At 35.7% G+C, this 20,240-nt stretch overlaps 1 protein-coding gene across 1 annotated transcript; it reads left to right on the forward strand.

Moving 5' to 3' along the window:
* The first annotated feature begins 1,436 nt into the window (after window positions 1–1,436).
* On the forward strand, window positions 1,437–2,174 carry LOC135203907 (uncharacterized). The gene has a single exon (XM_064233839.1). The coding sequence runs from the start codon at window positions 1,437–1,439 to the stop codon at window positions 2,172–2,174; it is 738 nt and encodes a 245-aa protein (XP_064089909.1).
* Window positions 2,175–20,240: the final 18,066 nt, after the last annotated feature.

Genomic DNA, 20,240 nt, shown 5'->3' on the forward strand with positions numbered 1-20,240 from the left:
ATCTTGCGAAGATGATGAAAAAATGTCAAGGAAATGAAAATTCAAAATTCTAATTTGTGATAAGCCGATCCTTACTGGACTACGGTCTATGGCAAAATAAGTGCAATGTTAATATTGAAACATGACATAGCTATAAGCTTCCAGGGCCTAAGCACACATTTCTTATTTCGCTGAATAAAAGGAGAGAAGAAGTACTGAAGCAGAGAAGTATTGTTATGAGAATTATAGATATCATAAAGATGTTCAGCAAACAAGCACTTCCTTTTCGAGGTCACAGAAATGAATCGGCCTACACTTTAGATAACGATGTTTTGAATCATGGTAATTTTTTAGCTATAGAGCAGTTAATGGCAAAATATGGCACTACTATGGCAGCTCATGTTTCTTCGGTGCAAAGCAAGTCTGAGCAGAGAATGAAACGATTAGAACAACAATGAAAGGTTCACAGTAAAGGTCGTGGTAGACTTGTTACATACCTGAGTAAAACAACTATAAACTATTTAATCAACATTATGAAAAATATGATTCAAGAAAAAATTGGGTAAGAAGTTAATCAACAAAATACTATTCTATACCGGTTGATTCAACGCAAGATATTTCATCCATTGATCAGTTTAGTATTATAATTCGATATGTGCTTAAAGGTAATATCTATGAGCGACTACTTTCAGTTGTACCAAGTAATGATGGAACAGGACGGACTTTTCGATCTATTAATCAAAACGTTACAACGTCATAAAATTGACCCAGAAAATGCGTATCCGATAGCACAGATGGCTCTGCAAGCTACCATGGGCAGTACAAGGGTTTACAAAGTAGAATTGCTGTTGTGGCAGATCAACATGTTCATGTATGGTGGTATGCCCATGTTTAGAATCTAGTGATAACTGAGACTACAAAATGTTGTGTGCCTGCAGTTTCCTTTTTCAATTTGCTTCAGAATTTAGCTACATTTGTGAAAGCATCATACCAGCGAATGGCTGTATGGATAGAAGTGGTAGGAAAACATCTGGGACAAGAAAAAATTAAACGATTAAAACTAATAGGTGAGACTAGATGGTCAGGGAAATCAAATGCAGCAACAACTATATTTAGATGCTTTGATGATGCTTCTGTGATTACTTGTGTGGATTTATTGGTATGCTTAACAATGATTCAAGAATCAGACAAGTTTGATGCAAAAACAAAGTATGAAGCAACGTTTTTCTTCAAAGTCTTGAAAAGTTTGAAACCATATTGACTGCATTTACTTATTTGTATATATTTGAAACTACAGCCCTTTTATCAAAATACCTGCAGATCAATGGATTAGATATGTTTACTGCATGGAGTTTGGTACAGCTACAACAACGTTGAAGGAACAGACAAGAACATTTGATAATATCCACAGCAAGGCTTTTGAATTTGTAACGAAATGTAGTGAGGAAATTTCGTAGATGAATTTGAATGAACAGATAACATTTCAAATTGATGCTTTGGAAGATGCATTGCCAGTTAAGAGAAAGAAGAAGATAAAAATGGCAGATGAACTTGCTAGTGATAAAGGAAGCTCCTCAGATCCCCTGGTTGGTTTTAGAATAAATGTGTTTAATTTAATAATGGATCGTATTGTTCAGTCACTGGAATCCCGCTTTGTACAACACAAACAGTTGTATAAAGATTTATCTTGCTTGGACTCTACAAATTTTAAAACTATTGCTGAGAAAGGTCTTAAAGATGGAGCATTGAGAGGAATTATCAAGTTGTTTCCACAAATCATCAGAGATCAAGTGAAATTGGAACTGTTTTTTTTTCTTTCTTTTTCTTCAAACTTTGATGTTTTAAAGTTATTGCTTCATGATGGTGAAAATGTGGGCAGCAGTTGCACCAACAGTAAAATGTACACTACTTGCCCATCTTGTATACTGAAAATTCTAGCTTCCAACAGACGTCATGACAAGGCATATGATAACCTTTATGAACTTTATAAAATAATTTGCACATTATCTGTTACCCAAGTAAAGTGCGAGAGGGCATTTTCAAAACTGAAGATTATAAAGACAAGGTTAAGAAATTCAATGTCTGAGGAAAACTTAGAATCTTACATGTTACTATCCATTGAAAAGGAAATGTTAGATGAGCTGGACAATGAAGTAATTATTAGCATTTTTGCACAATCCTCCAGTGAACTTTAGCGATTGCTCCTAATATAGTGGACTGCATGTAATAGGTTTTTGTAGTTTTTAGCTGTCTATATACAAATTGTGTAGTACAAGTATGCTTAGATATACCCGAATATTATTTCAAAATTCTTGATAAATTGGTAGTATATGCATGTTATACTTCTGTATTGAAAGTATACTTTTATTTTGTGTATTTCACAATTATGAAAGTAATTAATCAAAACCATATAAAATCTAGTCTTTTGATGGGCTAGACTAAATAAAGGGGAGGTGATAAAATTTGACATATGTATGATTAATGATAAATGCTATATATGTCTAAATTATTTGAAAGAAGACTTAAGTAGAAAACGTATAAAGAATGCAGGCTATATGTATCTTCTTGATTATCTTTACAGGTTTATTGGATTACATTTTTAGTTTGCAAACATTTCAAAATAACACTACTTTACATGTCATTAAACTTTTGGTTAGAAATTCAACTAAGCAATTATGTATCTATATTTGGTATTACTTTACATTATGTCTAGGTGATTTACACTTATTAGTAAAAAATAAACGTTCCAATAATTTGTCTTCTGTGTTTCCACATGTGCATTTTCAAATATTTTATGTATTTGTTATGTGAACTCTATTATATAGTATTATGGCTGAGGGTTGGAGTGGGCCCCCTCTTTTGTCATCTGGCAACCACAATTTTTAGACCCAGTCCGCCACTGCACAGAATTAATACCTTTAAAGAACAAAATGCTATTGAATGTGCAAGAAAGTTCTATGAATGTTATATTTGTAAACATGGAATTCCACACTCGATAGTCTCCTACTCTGATGGAGAATTCAATAATCTCTTTCTTAATTCCTTGTGTGAATTCCTAGGCATAAAAAAAATCAATACCATGATTTATCACCCTTAATCTAATGAGTTAGTAGAACGGGTGAATCGAAAAGTGTTAAATATCCTACAGGTCACCCTCGGAGGTATGGATCCCAACTGGGATATTGCCATCCCTGCCATATCAAGCACTCTCAATCATAGTTATCATCACTCTATGAAAATGTCTCCGCATGAAGCACTCTATGGTGCACCGCTAGGACACCTTTTCACATTTTTACACCCACAAAAAATTTATCAGATCCTTTAAAGGATATAGTGAATGAGAGTGTAAACAGGTTCTACATACTTCGTAAGAATCTTGAAGAAGCGCAGATAATCATGAAAAATAATCAAGATAAAACTGCCAAACAAACAAAACAATATGCAGTAGGCGATTTAATATATATGTAAGTGTTACATAATAAAAATATGGAATGTTATTCCATATATATAAAACACTAAAACTATGATTAATTAAAAACCAGTGACCCAAGATGTCAACCAGATTGCTTGCAGGAATGTGATCAGACCAGATACGATAAAGTATGCTAAGATGGCGTATACAATAAAGTAGGCTAAGATGATGTGCCATCACCTGTGGTCCTTCATTTGTTTTGAAAACATTAGTCCAAGCTTCCTGCTTAAGACAACTACCGCAACCTATAATTCAAACGGCCTACGTGATTTGTAATCTATGTATGTATGTTCATATGTTCGAGCTACTGTCTGCTTCCTTTATGATTTGTAACCGAGATGGTAGTCAGAGTTGAATTAGCCATCATCATTGGCAGAAGCGATCAAGCCATCGTCATTAGAAGACCTGTACAAATTTCCTCTGATCTTCATCATGTAATCTCAGAGAATAGAACTATTTTTTGTACTCAGTGTTTTCTACTAGAAACCTCACATCAGAAAGAAGATATCATCATGAGTTTAACACATCGTCGTCATAACCAAAGAAGATACCGACTTCGAAAGTTATCATCAAACCCCAAAACATTCCAATGAGTATGGAAGTGCATAACCAACCGACTTAGCGTAAGATTATCGCAAGTCTAACATAACCTCATAGGGCGCCTTATTATACAAGGCAACAGCCCTTTCATTGGTGGCAGCGACTTCAGAAAACAACAAGAACTCTTCAACATCTTCCGAAGAATAACGAATAATGTATCATTTCAGAAGTCAACGACGATGAAAGCAACAGATTCTTCAAACAACTTAGTGTCATCGTTTAGTGAGTGACTTCAGAAAACAACAAGAACTCTTCAACGTCCTACGAAGAATAACGAATAATGTATCATATCAGAAGTCAACGACGACGAAAGCATTAATATCATCATTTAGTGAGCGACTTCAGAGAACAACAAGAACTCTTCAACGTCTTCCGAAGAATAATGAATAATGTATCATATCAGAAGTCAACGACGACGAAAGCAAGAGATTCTTCAAGCAACTTAGTATCATCGTTTAGTGAGCGATTTCAGCAGTGCATAACTTCAAGAAACAAACCCGACGTGTCTTCTTCCTACGGCAATGCAAGCTTCGTCTCTCATTAGAATCATTCAAGAAAACATCGTTTATTGAGCGTTTCCAGCACTTCAAGAAACAAACCAAACGCATCTGCGGCATTGGATCTTCGAGGAATCGAATCATCCAACAAACGAACAACGCGCACGGGGGAAACTCAAGCCATACCAGGTCATCCGCTAAACAGAGAAGGAGGGCCAAGGCCGTGTGTCGTTTATCAGAACACTGTGACTTCCCACAAAATCAAGCTAAGTACAATTTTTTTATTCATTTGGAGTAACTGAGTGTTTCCTTTACAGGTCGAATTTTCGTTATTCCTGTGGCTGAAGTTACGAGACATTCTTAATCTTACTTTTTTACAGAAATTATCTACATCATTGGGATTTTGCTACTGTGAATTTTTATCTTTGAGTTTCTGTTTACAGAAGTTCTACTGAAATATCATAATCATATACTGTGTTAATTTTATCATTTTGGGTGATTATTAATTCTGTACGTAACAAATCATATTAAACATTGAATATGCGTTTACGCAGTGGACGTCTGTATTTATACAGATGCATGGATAGGGTAGTTAGGCACCATAGTGATTAGAAAACACACAAAAACAAGTGGAACACCCGTACAAATCTGGATAAATTAGAGGTTACACTATTTCGGGTCAGGACAATAAATGCTCCTTTGCAAGGTCCCGATCGCAGTTTCAGCCTTTAGTTATGGGTAAAAAATCGAATCTCAATGACTGAACTGTAAAAAATATGGCTGGATTGCAAGGAATAACATGTCTATAAACACTTTCATTAGGTTAACATACTTAACATTCATATAAACAAATTAACAAAAAAATGTCGAAATGCGCTGACCTGGATCTCTCACTATTTCAAATTCTAGCAAAGAACAAAGTAAAACCACAGCAAGTACATATAGTTCATAATAACGCAATAGATAACTTGTTTTAATAGTAATCGCTCAATTCTTTATAGTTCAAGTCATTCTTATGTTCGTTGCTTTATACGTAACCAACAACAGAATGCTAAAAACACACTATATGTTGCCGATGGTAATAAAGAGAAGAATCCTAATTATTATAAAAAGAAATAGGTAAACAGTAGCCCTAAAAATCAGAGTCAAACAAATCGTGCTTAAGCAAACTTGGTTACTGTGTCATTTAGTCAAACGGTCAGGGTCAGTCAAATCTGCCGAGTGTTCAAAACAAAGCACATTCCACACAATAAGCAACTCTAGCAGAGCGGGGAAAAGCGATGTTGGATCATTCATGCCAATACCTTTTTGAATTAAAAAGGAATTTTCCTATGAATCACACGACCTTCTAACATATTAAAATCCGTTTTGAACAAAAAGAGACAGTTAATCAAATAACTTATATAGAAGAACCAATCATTTGTCTCATAAATCGTAACATTGTTCAAGCGACCTAACAGAATTCTCCCACAGCCGCAGTCGCAGTTTGCACACAAAATCTCAAGATGCATGCACCCTCGAATGTCTTAGAGTGTGTAATCCACAAAACCTATACATATAAATATCGCATTTTTTATTGTTGCTAATTTTTAATCACGCCCAACCAGTCATAGATGAATCTCTCTTATACTCTTATCTAAAGTAATATCCGTAAAGTCATTCAAGCAGAGGTGATTCAGCAGAAATTTTCTTTATCTTTTATCTGAATACCAGGATGTTTCTCCACTAGCGAGTGATCTCTGGGGGAATCGGATGTCATCGAACACAAAATACGGTCTAAGGACAAACATAAAGCTATATACGTACCTTCGTATAGACTCCCAATGAAATTTCAAAATAGAGATAAATGACGAAGTTGAAAAAATGTTAGTAATAGGAGTCATTAGGAAATCAAATAGCCCATATTATTTTTCCCTCAAACGTCATGCCATAAAAGATCGGACTTGGCGTATCTGCGTAGATTTCTGTCGCTTAAACAGGGAAACGATTCCCGATCATTTTCCAGTGCCATGTACCAACGATATCTTATCTTTGTTAGGTCAGAATAAATTTTTCACCAGCTTGGACTTACTTAAAGGTTTTCACCAGATACCATTACCTAAGTGATTGTACCTCATACACCGCCTTCAGCACACTCAGGGGACATTATCAATTTTTACGTATGCCTCCAGCTTACGTTGCACCCCAATTACAATATAGTGTTTGGAGACTTTTAGGGGATACCCTACATGCCTATATGGTTGGTCTTGTAATCTTTTCTAATACCTTAGAAGTGCATTCGCATAAACTAGAGCTAGTGCTACAGAGACAAAGACAAATAATCTCAGAGTAAAATATCTAAATGTGAGTTTTAAAAACCGAACATGTTTATTTAGGTTTTATGTGTCTAGTCAAGGTCCTAACTAGTCCATGGTAAGGTGTCGGCTATTCATAACTTTCCGGTACCTATTAACGTAAGGGGATACAGCACTTTTGCGCTGTAGTGGGTATTACAATCGTATATAAATATGTAACTTTTCAATCATAGCAGTTCCTTTAACAGATCTTACGAAGAAGGGCGTAGATTTATTATGGTCTGAAAAGCATCAACAGCCGTTCGATATCTTAAAAGCGGAATAATGCAGCTCACCTAACTTAAAAATCCCTGATTTAGATAAGGAATTTTATTTTTGCAACAGACGCCTCAGACCAAGGGGTAAGAGGGGTACTACTTCAGCAATATGATAAACAGTTCTTCCCTATAGCTTTTTATTCACGTAAACTAAAGCCCTCTGAAAGTAAATATGCAGTAATAGGCAAGGAAGGGCTAAGTATCGTTAACTCACTAGTACATTTTAAGTTCATAATCTACGGCTATCCTATTAAAATCCTTACTGACCATAAGTCACTTACCGAGTTTTTCAAAGGCTTTAATCACAGTCCCAAAGGAACTCGGCGGCATATGATCATTCAGGTCTTTGAAGCCAAGATACAATATCTACCTGGGAAAGCAAATATCATAGCTGACGCATTATCCCGCAATCCCACACCATACTGCAAAGAACCATTAATTGGACTAAAAGATATAGAAACATCCGTGCCTATTGTTAAAACCGTATCTAAACAAAAAATTCATTAACCCAAGAGATCGCGAGCATTGAATATCTGGGATGGAGTGCCGAACTGTTACAAACTGAACAAAACAAGGGTCAACAGTAATAAGCAAAACAATAAACACTTCGAACGGAAACAAGGTCAGCAGCTAAGCAAAACAATAAACGCTTCGAACAGAAACAGGGTCAGCAGCTAAGCAAAACAATAAACACTTCGAACGGAAACCCTAAAGCATAAGTATATTTAAGGTATGTGTATCAGAATTATGTAATCAAATGTAATATCATATGTAGGTCCGTGACGAGGAAAACCCGAAGAACACAGCAGGTGACTAACGACCAGGTAGTAGTAATAATCTCTTTATACCAATCGTCCTAAACTGGTTGCATTCCGTCATCCAGGGTTCTCTATTATGTCACAGAAAGCCAAATCAATGTTTTACTGGCCTACAATGCTTACAGATATAAAAAGGACATAACTAATTGTAACACGTGTCATGAAAACAAGGTACACACGAGACACCTGTCAGTTTAGGGCCTATCCCGTACCAAATCAATCCTTGAAAGAATACACGTAGAATTATTAACAGAGTTACGAGTCTGACAGAGGAAATAAACACCTCTTAGTGTTAATAGTTGCCTTGACACGTTATATAGAATTAATAGCACTAAGAAAACAAACACCGCAATTGAGTGCGCTAGGAATATTTATGAGTGCTAAATCAGTAAACATGGAATTCAACACATGATAATCTCTGACTCGGGTGGTGTAAATCAATAATAATCTCCTTAATTCGTTGTGTGAATTCCTTTCCATTAAGAAAACCAATACCATATTTTATCACCCAGAGTCAATCGGTTTGGTAGAACGGATAAATAAGAAAGTGTCATGTCTTACGAGTTACTCTCGTGATATTGGATCCGAACTGGATTATAGCGGTTCTCGCGGTTTTAAATACCTTTATTATTCATATCTTGTATCTATAGAATTGATACCGCAAGTAGCCTTATACGGTACGCCGCTAGAACACTTTTCCACATATTCAAGCCAACCATTAATTTATCAAATATATATATAAAAAAATATATAAATAAATAAATATAAAAAATAAAATAAATATGGATACAAGTGGAGCCGATATAATACACTCCGTAAGAAGTCGGAAGGGTTACAAATTATAATAATAAAAAAAAAAAGGAATCACGATAAAATCAATAAGCAAAACGTAACCATAGGTTAATAAAATATCCAAATATATATGCATAAAGATTTGAACGCTTTAGTTTAGTAGTCCATTCAGTATTCTAGGGATATTAATGACAAATAAGCTAAAAGTTCAAACACATATCAAAACCTACTGACATATTGTCTGTCCTGGTGATTTATATTCGTAGTCGATAAAAAAAAATAAATAAATAAATAAAAGAGATTTTAAAGTCAGGAAGTCTAGAAGTGAAAATGTATATCTATGCAAATAATCTTATACAGGGTAAATAGTACATATAAAATTTGTATGGAAACCCTTTTCATTAGTTTGAATAAGGAATATCTAATTTAACATAATTACATTTATTTTACAATCATGCAGATTTCCAACATGAAACTAATATATTGTTCAATTTTGGTACTGTTTTTTTCAGACATTCTTCCGTGTGGGTGGAGTATTAAAACAAAAAATATCCATTTTATACATGGCTATCATTTGGAAGTACTAAAGCTGTATTTATTACAGCAAGTAACGTAACTCTTAAGCTGGTGATGAGGTCATCAGTCTAGAAGGTGCCTGGCGCATTTGCCGAATCATCATTGTTCCTTTTAACCTCAATAAACCGCTTGCAAAGCAGGTTGGCTGGAAAGAGGAATGCTTAGCCCGAACTTCTCATGGGCAAGGCAGGTTGTTAGGTACAAGTGTCTATCTGCAATGCAATGCAACTTTAGCTAAGGAATTGCAATCGTTTTAAAATTAATGAACAAAATAAGCAAACAGAATTTCTATAACATCAAAATGAATTAATTTTTTCTGAACCTCATAGACAATTAGAGTCAATAAATCAGCTTATGATATTGGTAAACGGGCATTTAGAAGTATCAGGTCATGGATATGAAAAATTTACTTGCAACATTAGCCTATTACAATTCAAGTAAATCACATTCATGGGAAAATGTCAAATTTTCTTGAAAAACCCAAAATTTATATAGAAATTAGTTACATAGTGGGTTCTTTCATAGGATCTCCTGCCTAAAAATTAACCTCAGAGGATGCGCGCGAGAAAATTGAATACGAACCTTTTGTTAGGGGCACATAGGATTGGATTTTATCACAGCTTAATTTCAGTAAGTGTAGAGAAATACAGAATCATGATTAATATTCTCTTTGACTCTTATGTTGCCTGGCAATCTTACAAATAGCTCCGTTTCCCACTTCTAGTAACTTACTACCAGTAATATCGAATTTTCTTCGGGATTCATATTGATATCTGTTTATTTTTTATAATTATGGATATTTTTACGTTCATCATAGACCTGGATAGGTTCACTCATTGTTATAATGCCATGGATAAAAAAGTTTGTACAGCTGACTCTTTTGAATTCCATAAAATATCAGCGAATTCATGTGGGTTAAGTCTAGTCCTTAACGGCTTTCTCCCTCCCGTATTTGGATATCGTCTGAATTTACTTTGCCTTGTGACAAGTATAATTTCACTTACAGGCTGATTAATGGAACCTGGTTACAGTATCCTGCAGTACGAGAGTTTCACATCGCACGCCCGAACAGATCGTCTACAACTTCAAAAAATTGTTCGTCGCTGCAGACAACTGCAGTGAAGGTAACAACTGCCTACAATGTGAAGGGAATAAGCTCCATCATAAGTGAACAAGCTTATTTCGCGAACTTCTTGGACCGACACCCGTATCCTGTCGTTAATCTCGTTTTAATGCGGAATGCTCTGGCGGCTGTCGCAATCGCAATCGACTACAAAGAGGGACATACATCCGACAATTACGACCAAGAGGATATTCAACTCTACGTTGCTGGTGCAGGACTCGTGCTGGGGATGAATTTTATTCATCGCGAACATATTCGTATGGCATAGGATGCAGAGGACAAGTATGAGCGCAAAATAGAACGTCGGACCTGCCCAGGTAATTCCCCTTGTTTTTAACCATTTGGAATTGGCCATTTTATTTGGCTATAGGTGGTTGTCTGGAACTGTGTAATGGACGAAAAGTTGTTCGAACGCTAGTTAAATGTGCAGTAGATATATCCTCAGTCATGTATCTCATATATAAAGTATCAGTAAAGAATCAGTATCAATCATGTATCTAAGCATGCTTTATTTGAAGAATATAGAAGTTAATCAATGAATCGACATATATCTGTGCGTGTACGCACTAGGAATCTATTTAAAGTGCACCTTGATTAATCACTTAGATTAGTCGTTTATGTGAATCAGCTGTATTAAGTGCACATATATTGATCATAATTATATGAATCCATATACATATGTATAAATAAATCAGGTAGCCTATAATCAATCTGTTACCTTTTATCTTACCAATAACTGCAGTTAGTATATGGATTAATGAACCAGTTAGTATATGGTTCGATGAATCAGCTTAAAAATTAATAATTTTTATCACTTCATATATGAATTTTTATCAGTTAAAATATGATTTTTATCATGTTAATCTTTATCCTATGCAATTATCAGAGTACATTAGTATTTTCTGTAGCATATGTATCTTAATGAGATGAAGTGAAAACTGTATCAGTATATATCACGTGATCACTATTATTTACGAATATCATCATATGCTTATGTCTTATATTTATTACTTGAATCTGTATTTGTGTACACCATGAATTTTTTTTACTTATAAGTATTTTCTATATATCTATATATATTCACATAGTGTCTGTATCACACTCCTATAAGTCAAATGCAAGTCAAGCTTGAGTAATATTCAGTGGTTGGTTTTGTAGCCGACCGACCTTTTATGTAAGTGTTACATAATAAAAATATGGAATGTTATTCCATATATATAAAACACTAAAACTATGATTAATTAAAAACCAGTGACCCAAGAGGTCAACCAGATTGCTTGCAGGAATGTGATCAGACCAGATACGATAAAGTATGCTAAGATGACGTATACAATAAAGTAGGCTAAGATGACGTGCCGTCACCTGTGGTCATTCATTTGTTTTGAAAACATTAGTCCAAGCTTCCTGCTTGAGACAACTACAGCGACCTATAATTCAAACGGCCTACGTGATTTGTAATCTATGTATGTATGTTCATATGTTCGAGCTACTGTCTGCTTCCTTTATGATCTGTAACCGAGATGGTAGTCAGAGTTGAATTAGCCATCATCATTGGCAGAAGCGATCAAGCCATCGTCATTAGAAGACCTGTACAAATTTCCTCTGATCTTCATCATGTAATCTCAGAGAATAGAACTATTTTTTGTACTCAGTGTTTTCTGCTAGAAACCTCACATCAGAAAGAAGATATCATCATGAGTTTAACACATCGTCGTCATAACCAAAGAAGATACCGACTTCGAAAGTTATCATCAAACCCCAAGACACTCCAATGAGTATGGAAGTGCATAACCAACCGACTTAGCGTAAGATTATTGCAAGTCTAACATAACCTCATAGGGCGCCTTATTATACAAGGCAACAGCCCTTTCATATATACAAGAGTACGTACGAAAGGTCTGAACTACAAACTAACGGCTAAATTCGAAGGACCATTTATCATCCTCGAACTTCTAATGGCAAATAGACTGAAAGTTCAGAACTTAAGCAAACCTACTGACATTCGGACCATTTCCAAAGCTTAAGGGCTGTATGAATATATATATATATATATATATATATATATATATATATATATAATATAATATATATATATATATTATTACAGTCGTGAGAGAGAATGGTAATTTACCATTTTAGCAAGTGGGTTCAATGAACCATAATAATGCAAAATAAAGGTATTTGAATGAGAATACGATCAAACAAGATTTAAATATAATAATGCAAAAATTATTTACAAAACATTGCAATTAGACTTAACGTCAATATAAAAGGAACACAAATGCCATAAAGGACAGGAATGACACAATAGGACAAAATAAATGACAAATGACAATCACGTCTCGAAAAGTAATCACACTAGAAATTAAGAACACTTGAAACAAAAGCACAATTAGTTATTAAACCCTTACAACAATATCACTTATACTTAGGTTATAGATACATCACAATAAAATGGACTGCTTCCCTGCCGGACACCAAAGTCCTTGGTTTAGTTGCTGAGTGGAGACTGATTCAAAATTACATTTAGGGGTCGAAGAAATTTAGGATGGGCGGAGCAAGTAAGAACAAGGAGTGTGAAACAAGGCAAACAAGTTTCTGGGAAAGGACAAAGGAAAGTGGTATACAGGGGGAAACAGTAAGGCAAAATATATACAATAATTACAATAATGTGGAAGGTGTAATACCTCCCCCTAGAGAATCAAGCCCAGCGGAGTGGCTTGATCAAAGTTAAACACCTTACATCTCCTGAGAAGGTTGAGAATGGGCCTGTGACAAGGCATCAGCAAATACGTTGTCACTCCCCTTGAGGTGCTTTATTTGAAGGTTGAAGTTTTGAAGATATAAAGCCCATCTTAGTAAGCACTGATTATGGGCCTTTGTGCGCTCAAGAAAGATGAGGGGGTTGGGGTCCGTATAGACATGGATGACAGGAGCTCCTTGTAGATAACATTCAAACTTTTGGAGAGCAAGAACCAAACTTAAACGCTCCTTCTCTATGGTACTGTAGGACAGCTGATGAGGCTTGAAGCTACTGGAGGTGTATCCTATTGGGTGGAGTACCCCATCAATTTCCTGCAGCAACACTCCTCCAGCACCCGTGTCGCAAGCGTCTACTTGCAAAGAGAAGGGTTTAGAAAAATTAGGACTGTGTAAGACTGGCTCACTACTCAAAAAATATTTTAAATGTTCAAATGCTGCCTGACATCTCTCATCCCATTCATACTTCTTTTTAGGGCTGGTAAGACTATGTAAAGGGGCAGCTACTGAAGCAAAATTACGGCAGAACTTCCTGTAATATGAAACCATACCTAGAAATCTTTTAAGGGATTTCCTAGTCTTAGGTTCTGGATAGTCAAGAATGGCATTAACATTTGCAGTTTTAGGCCTGACATTACCTCCACCCACAATATGTCCCAAGTAAGTAACTGTAGCTTGACCAAAAACACATCTTTGTAAATTTATTGTTAACTGGGCTTCTCTTAATCTATCAAAGAGCATATTCAAACGTTTCATACGCTCTTCCCAAGAATCTCCCATCACCAATATATCATCTAGATATGCAAATACTCCCTCTAGACCCTGAATGGTGTAGTTAATTATGCGTTGAAATGTGGATGGGGCATTTGTTAAACCAAAAGGCATTACTTCATACTGGAATGACCCAAAAGGAGTTATGAAAGCCGATATAAGCTTGGCTCTAGATGTTAACTTTACCTGATAATACCCCTTGAGGAGATCTATCTTAGCTACATACTTTGCTTGGCCCACAGAGTCTATAAGGTCATCTAGACGGGGTAAAGGGTAACTATCCTTAACAGTAGCAGAATTTACTCTCCTGTAGTCTGTACACAGTCGTGTGCTGCCATCCTCCTTTGGTACCAATAGACAGGGAGACGCCCATGGTGACTTTCTCGGTTTAGCTAATCCAGCTCTCAGAAGATATTCCACTTCTTCTTTCATCACTAGTTTCTTGACCGGGCTTATACGATAAGGGTGTTGTCGTATGGGAGCAGTTCCTGGTAGAAGTTCGATGTCATGGGTGAGGACTGTACACTGACCTGGATTTTCCCCATAAAGTTTTCAGGTTTCTCGTCCTTGACCTTAACATTAACATTTACAATTTTGTCTCCATAACCAGTTTCAGTATTCCTGGAATGATACCTTTTAAGCAGATTCGCATGGATAATTTGAGTACTTTTCCTTCTATCAGGGGTTTCAATCACATAGGTATGGTTATTGACATTTTTAACTACTTTATATGGACCAAAGAATTTGGAGGAAAATGGGGATCCAGGGATAGGAAAATATGCTAACACAAGATCTCCTGGGTTGAACTTCCTAATTTTAGTTTTTTTATCATAACTATTTTTAATTTTAATCTGAGCTTTGCTTAAGTTTTCACTGGCTATTTTGCGGACTTTGGAAAGGGTTTCCTTAAAGTTACTCAAATATTGTTGAACAGTTACAGTTTGATTAGAGTCTGGGGGCTTTAACCATTCATCTTTAATTAATGCAAGGGGTCCTCTTAATAATCTCCCATATACCATTTCAAAAGGAGAAACACCAAGGGATTCCTGGGGGGACTCACGCATAGCAGACAACAAAAACTTTACTCCTTCATCCCAATCAAGATTGCTCTCTAAACAAAACTTTTTTAACATACTTTTAAATGTTTGATGCCATCGTTCAAGGACTCCCTGAGATTCCGGATGATATGTAGATGATAAGCTATGTTTTATATTTAATTCCTTAAGGATTTCTGAAAAGAGTTTACTTGTAAAGTTAGAACCACGATCAGTTTGGATATCCTTGGGGATCCCGTAAGTAGTAAAGAAACTTAAAAGGTGTTTAGCAATATTTTTGGCAGATATATTCTTAAGTGGAATGGCCTCTGGAAAAAGAGTACTGGGACACGTAAGAGTTAATAAATATTGGTTACCACCTTTCGTCTTGGGCAAGGGTCCAACATAGTCTATTACTAATTTCTCAAAGGGCTCATGTGGAACTAATATAGGCTGTAAAGGGGCTTTAGGAATTGCTTGGTTAGGTTTGCCAGCTATATGGCATACATGACATGTCTTTATGAAATCTCCTACGTCTTTCCTCAAATTAGGCCAGTAGAACTTATCAAGTATTCTATAGTAAGTTTTGTATTGTCCCAAATGACCACCTGGTCCATCATGTGCAATTTCCATTATATGAGTGCGTACTGAAGAAGGGACAACAATTTGGTATTTCTCACTCCAGGTATCGAGATTTGAATAGTTAGGCCGGTAAAAACGCATTAGGGTACCATTATTATGATAAAAAGAAGGGGATTTATTCAAAGATTTTATATCAACAGCCTTATCATGCAAACAAGATAAAGATTGATCTGACCTCTGAGCAACTATTAGTTTATCTCTAGACATTACCTTAGCTAAGAAATCACTATCTACTTCAAAGTCATTTACATTTTCTCCTGCTTGGGACCGAGTGTCTATATGTGTTGGGGCTTGTTCAAGATCTACCTTCTCATCATCCATCAAAGGTTTGTCCAAAACTTATCCTCCATGGGGGTATCAGTGACAATTAAATTTGGTACAATTAATTTCCCGGCTAAATCATTACCCAATAGCAATGAAACTCCTTTTACCGGCCATTCTGTATCAATCACCCCTAATTCAACTTTCCCTTTTACAAGTGGACAATCAAGGTAGACACTGGCAAGGGGAATGGATGAGATTCCAGTAAGATCCCTTACAACCACCTTCTCACCAGTTAGATTATTTTCAACATTAGGTAAAGCCTTATTATGCAACAAGTTAAAGGAGCTCCAGTGTCTCGTAATATAGTGACCCTAGACTTCTGTTCTTTCTCCCCAAAGGCTATTATACCTTCAGACTTAAAATCATCAAACACATCTGGTACATTTGCTTGCACATGCGAAACAGGTTTACTCTGGGAGGTTGAAAATTTTACGTTGGGTTTCATAAAAACATTACGGTAGTTATCAGATCCTTTACATTTAGGGTCTTTACAATTACGAATAGTATGTCCTTCTTTCTTACAATAACTACATTTAGGATTATCAGAACTTTTGGGATTATCATCCGAAATCTGCTGGGATTTTCCTGAAACTGGTTTTACAAAAATCTCAGCTCTTTTATCCTCAGCTCTTTTATTAGGAATAGACTTATGTATTAAGGAATAAGTGTCAGCCAAGGAAGCAGCCTTTAGTAAATCTTTCTCCTGCCTATCTTCAATATAGAGCATTACATTAATGGGAAGTTTCCTTTTAAATTCTTCAAGAACCATTAAATTCATCAGTTCTTCAAAAGAAGTTACTTCAGCACACTTAAGCCATTTCTTGAAAGCTTTAAGCTTGTCAGAAGCGAATTCTAGGAAAGTTTGCATATTTGATTTACATAAGTTACGAAAAGCTTGTCTATATCCTTCCTCTGTTATGGAAAATGCATCTAAGATTGCTTTCTTAACCTGTTTATAATCATTAGTATCATCCAGATGCCTAACAACCTTAGCAGCTTTACCTGACAATTTAGGTTTAAGGAGCCATACCCACTGTTCAGCAGGCCAATTAAGGTGATTAGCAGTTTCCTCAAATACCCGAAAATAATCCTCTGGATCATACCCTGTGAATAAGGGAACTAACTTTATATTTTTAGTCAGGTCAAAGGGAGATAACTCTTGTTCCGTTTGCCTCATCTGAAGATTGATTGAAGCGCTCTTTTGTTCCAGCTTGACAACTAAACTAGCTTCTAATTCTAATCTAGCTTTCTCCATTTCAAACTGTTCTTTCTTTTTCTCTTTCTTCCCTAGCTTGAAATTCTAACTTAGCTTTTTCTTCTCTAGCTTTAAATTCTAACTTAGCTTTCTCCATTTCAAATTTGTCTCTTTCTTCCTTAATAGAAAATTCACTTCTCTTTTCAGCGGCTTGCAAAGCTAACTCTTCCCGTCTTAAAGCTAACTGAGCTTTTTCACGCTCGAACTGAGCTTTTTCACGCTCGACTGCAAGACGTTCAAACTCTAGCTTTTGTTCAATTGTAAGGGAAGGGGTTTCTGGAACAAGATACTGCCTAGCTTCGTCACCCAAGGTTCCAATACGCATATAGTGATCTATTATCACTTTCCTAATGTCAAACTTACACATCCTAGAACGTACCTCAAGGTCTAAATGCCTAGCTACTGCCATTAATTCAGACTTCCTAGCATCGGTAAGGGTATGCAATTCAGAGGAAGGATCCGCCACAAACTTTTGAGTATGTATCAAACTTCGCCATTGTGAAAATTAAAAAGAAACTTCAAGAATAATATAAACACCGGAATTAGAGTTTTACAATTCTTAAATTGGAGCTAACTTAGTTAAGGATTGACCACGCATAAAACCATAAACCACGCATAAATAGTAACAGATTAGACAAATATTTATACACAAAACATTTTAGATACGGGAAAATGAGAATGAATAAGGACGCACTGGAAGTATTTTACTCCGGTTCAAACCAAAATGAAGTCAAAAGGAAGTACCGTCGCTCAGCTAACAACCGTAACTTACTACACTTTGATTAGAACGGTAACTTCACACACATATGTCGAGGCGTTAACAAGATTCATTACACTTTACAGAAAATGAATAACGCAAGAGACTGGTATCTAAGGACCCAGGGAAAGATTATAAGCTCGTGAAAGTCATGAATGATTCGAGAGAAATGAATTTTTAACAATGGTACGACAGATTAACTTTTTAACCCGCGCACTGAGTCTCAGTTAGGAGAGGAGGGAGGGGGGGGGGGGGGGGAGGAAACCATAACAAGGTTACCGGCAGTCGTTTACTAAAACAGAAGTGGCCACCTTCTGTCACCGAAAAATTTACGCACAATGGAAATAAATTCTTCAGCGGTCTAGCAAACAAAAACAGTCACCTAACTAACTATAACTCAGGACGTTAATATCACGCAAGGTTGAATAACGAATCACCAACTACATAAACAAACAACTGATTCTTAACGAGGTTGTCAATTATTACATACCCACGAAGTTTACCAAAAATATCCCGGTCAGGCCCCCATAATATTATTACAGTCGTGAGAGAGAAGGGTAATTTACCATTTTAGCAGGTGGGTTCAATGGACCATAATAATACAAAATAAAGGTATTTGAATGAGAATATGATCAAACAAGATTTAAATATAATAATGCAAAATTTATTTACAAAACATTGCAATTAGACTTAACGTCAATATAAAAGGAACACAAATGCCATAAAGGACAGGAATGACACAATAGGCAAAATAAATGACAAATGGCAACCACTTCTCGAAAAGTAATCACACTAGAAATTAAGAACACTTGAAACAAAAGCACAATTCGTTATTAACCCCTTACAACAATATCACTTATACTTAGGTTATAGATACATCACAATAAAGTGGACTGCTTCCCTGCCGGACACAAAAGTCCTTGGTTTAGTTGCTGAGTGGAGACTGATTCAAAATTACATTTAGGGGTCGAAGAAATTTAGGATGGGCGGAGCAAGTAAAAACAAGGAGTGTGAAACAAGGCAAACAAGTTTCTGGGAAAGGACAAAGGAAAGTGGTATACAGGGGGAAACAGTCAGGCAAAATATATACAATAATTACAATAATGTGGAAGGTGTAATAATATATATATATATAAACTTGTATAAAAATTTCATATATATAAAAAACTTGTTTGAAAAATATATATCATATATATATGTGTATAAAACCTTTTTTTTTCTGTGTACCATTTTTATTTCATGTGATGGTTATCTTTAAAAGATGAGTAGTTACATATCTTTGGCTATTTGCAGGCTCCAACATGAAACTTGTCTTGTTTTTATTGGTACTAATTGTGCAGGCATTTTTCTCGTATGGAACTAGTTCCAAAACCCAAAATATCCAATTTAATCATGGCTCAATCATTGAAAGAAATGAAGATCTTTTCATTACGTCTAGTAACTTTATCTTAGAAGTTGAAATGGACGCTATTTTCTTACAAGAGAATGACGTTATCAATCTAAAATCTGAGCTGAATCTTTTTGCTGAATCCGTAAATCAATTGCACAAAACCTACTTTCCGCCAGGCAACGACCAAACACTCTCTCATACCTTGGGTATTGCTGAGTTAATGTTCTATAAATTGCAAAATAAGACTGCCGACACGGAATGCTTAGCTTGCGACCTCCTTATGTGGTCAGTGTCGCATACCAATGCTGAAAGACGTAACCAGATTATCTGTGCCGCACTTAACTTATTTGGCTCTGTTGCAGGATTAGGCTTGGGTATCTCTAATCGCCTTAAGATTAACCATCAGAATAAGAAAATAGAAGGATTACATCATGAACAAGAATTAATTCTTTCTGAACTCAATAAACAAATTAAATCAATTGATGCAATCATTGCAATAGTAAACGAGCATTCCATTAACTTAAACCACGTTCAGGACGTTCAATCTTTGCTGGCGACATTAGCTTACTATAACACGAAGATGGACCATGTATACAATAAAGTTTCTCATTTCACTGAAAAGTCCAAAGATTATGTGGAGGCAATCACACTTGCTACCAAAGGTGTCTTGTCCCTTCACTTGTTGCCTATTAAAGATTTAACAAAGATTATAGAGAACGTGCATACTAAAGGCGGTTACACCCCTTTGATTGAAGCACATAAGATCTCATTTTATTATAGTTTAATATCAGTAAGCGTAGAGCAGAGTAAAATCATGATTGATATCCCCTTTGATCCTT

This window comes from Macrobrachium nipponense, chromosome 44 (assembly GCF_015104395.2).
Source record: "Macrobrachium nipponense isolate FS-2020 chromosome 44, ASM1510439v2, whole genome shotgun sequence".
Lineage (NCBI taxonomy): Eukaryota > Metazoa > Arthropoda > Malacostraca > Decapoda > Palaemonidae > Macrobrachium > Macrobrachium nipponense.

Coding starts and splice junctions, on each gene's coding strand:
- LOC135203907 (XM_064233839.1), top strand. CDS start 1,437: ATGAATTTGAATGAACAGATAACATTTCAAATTGATGCTTTGGAAGAT.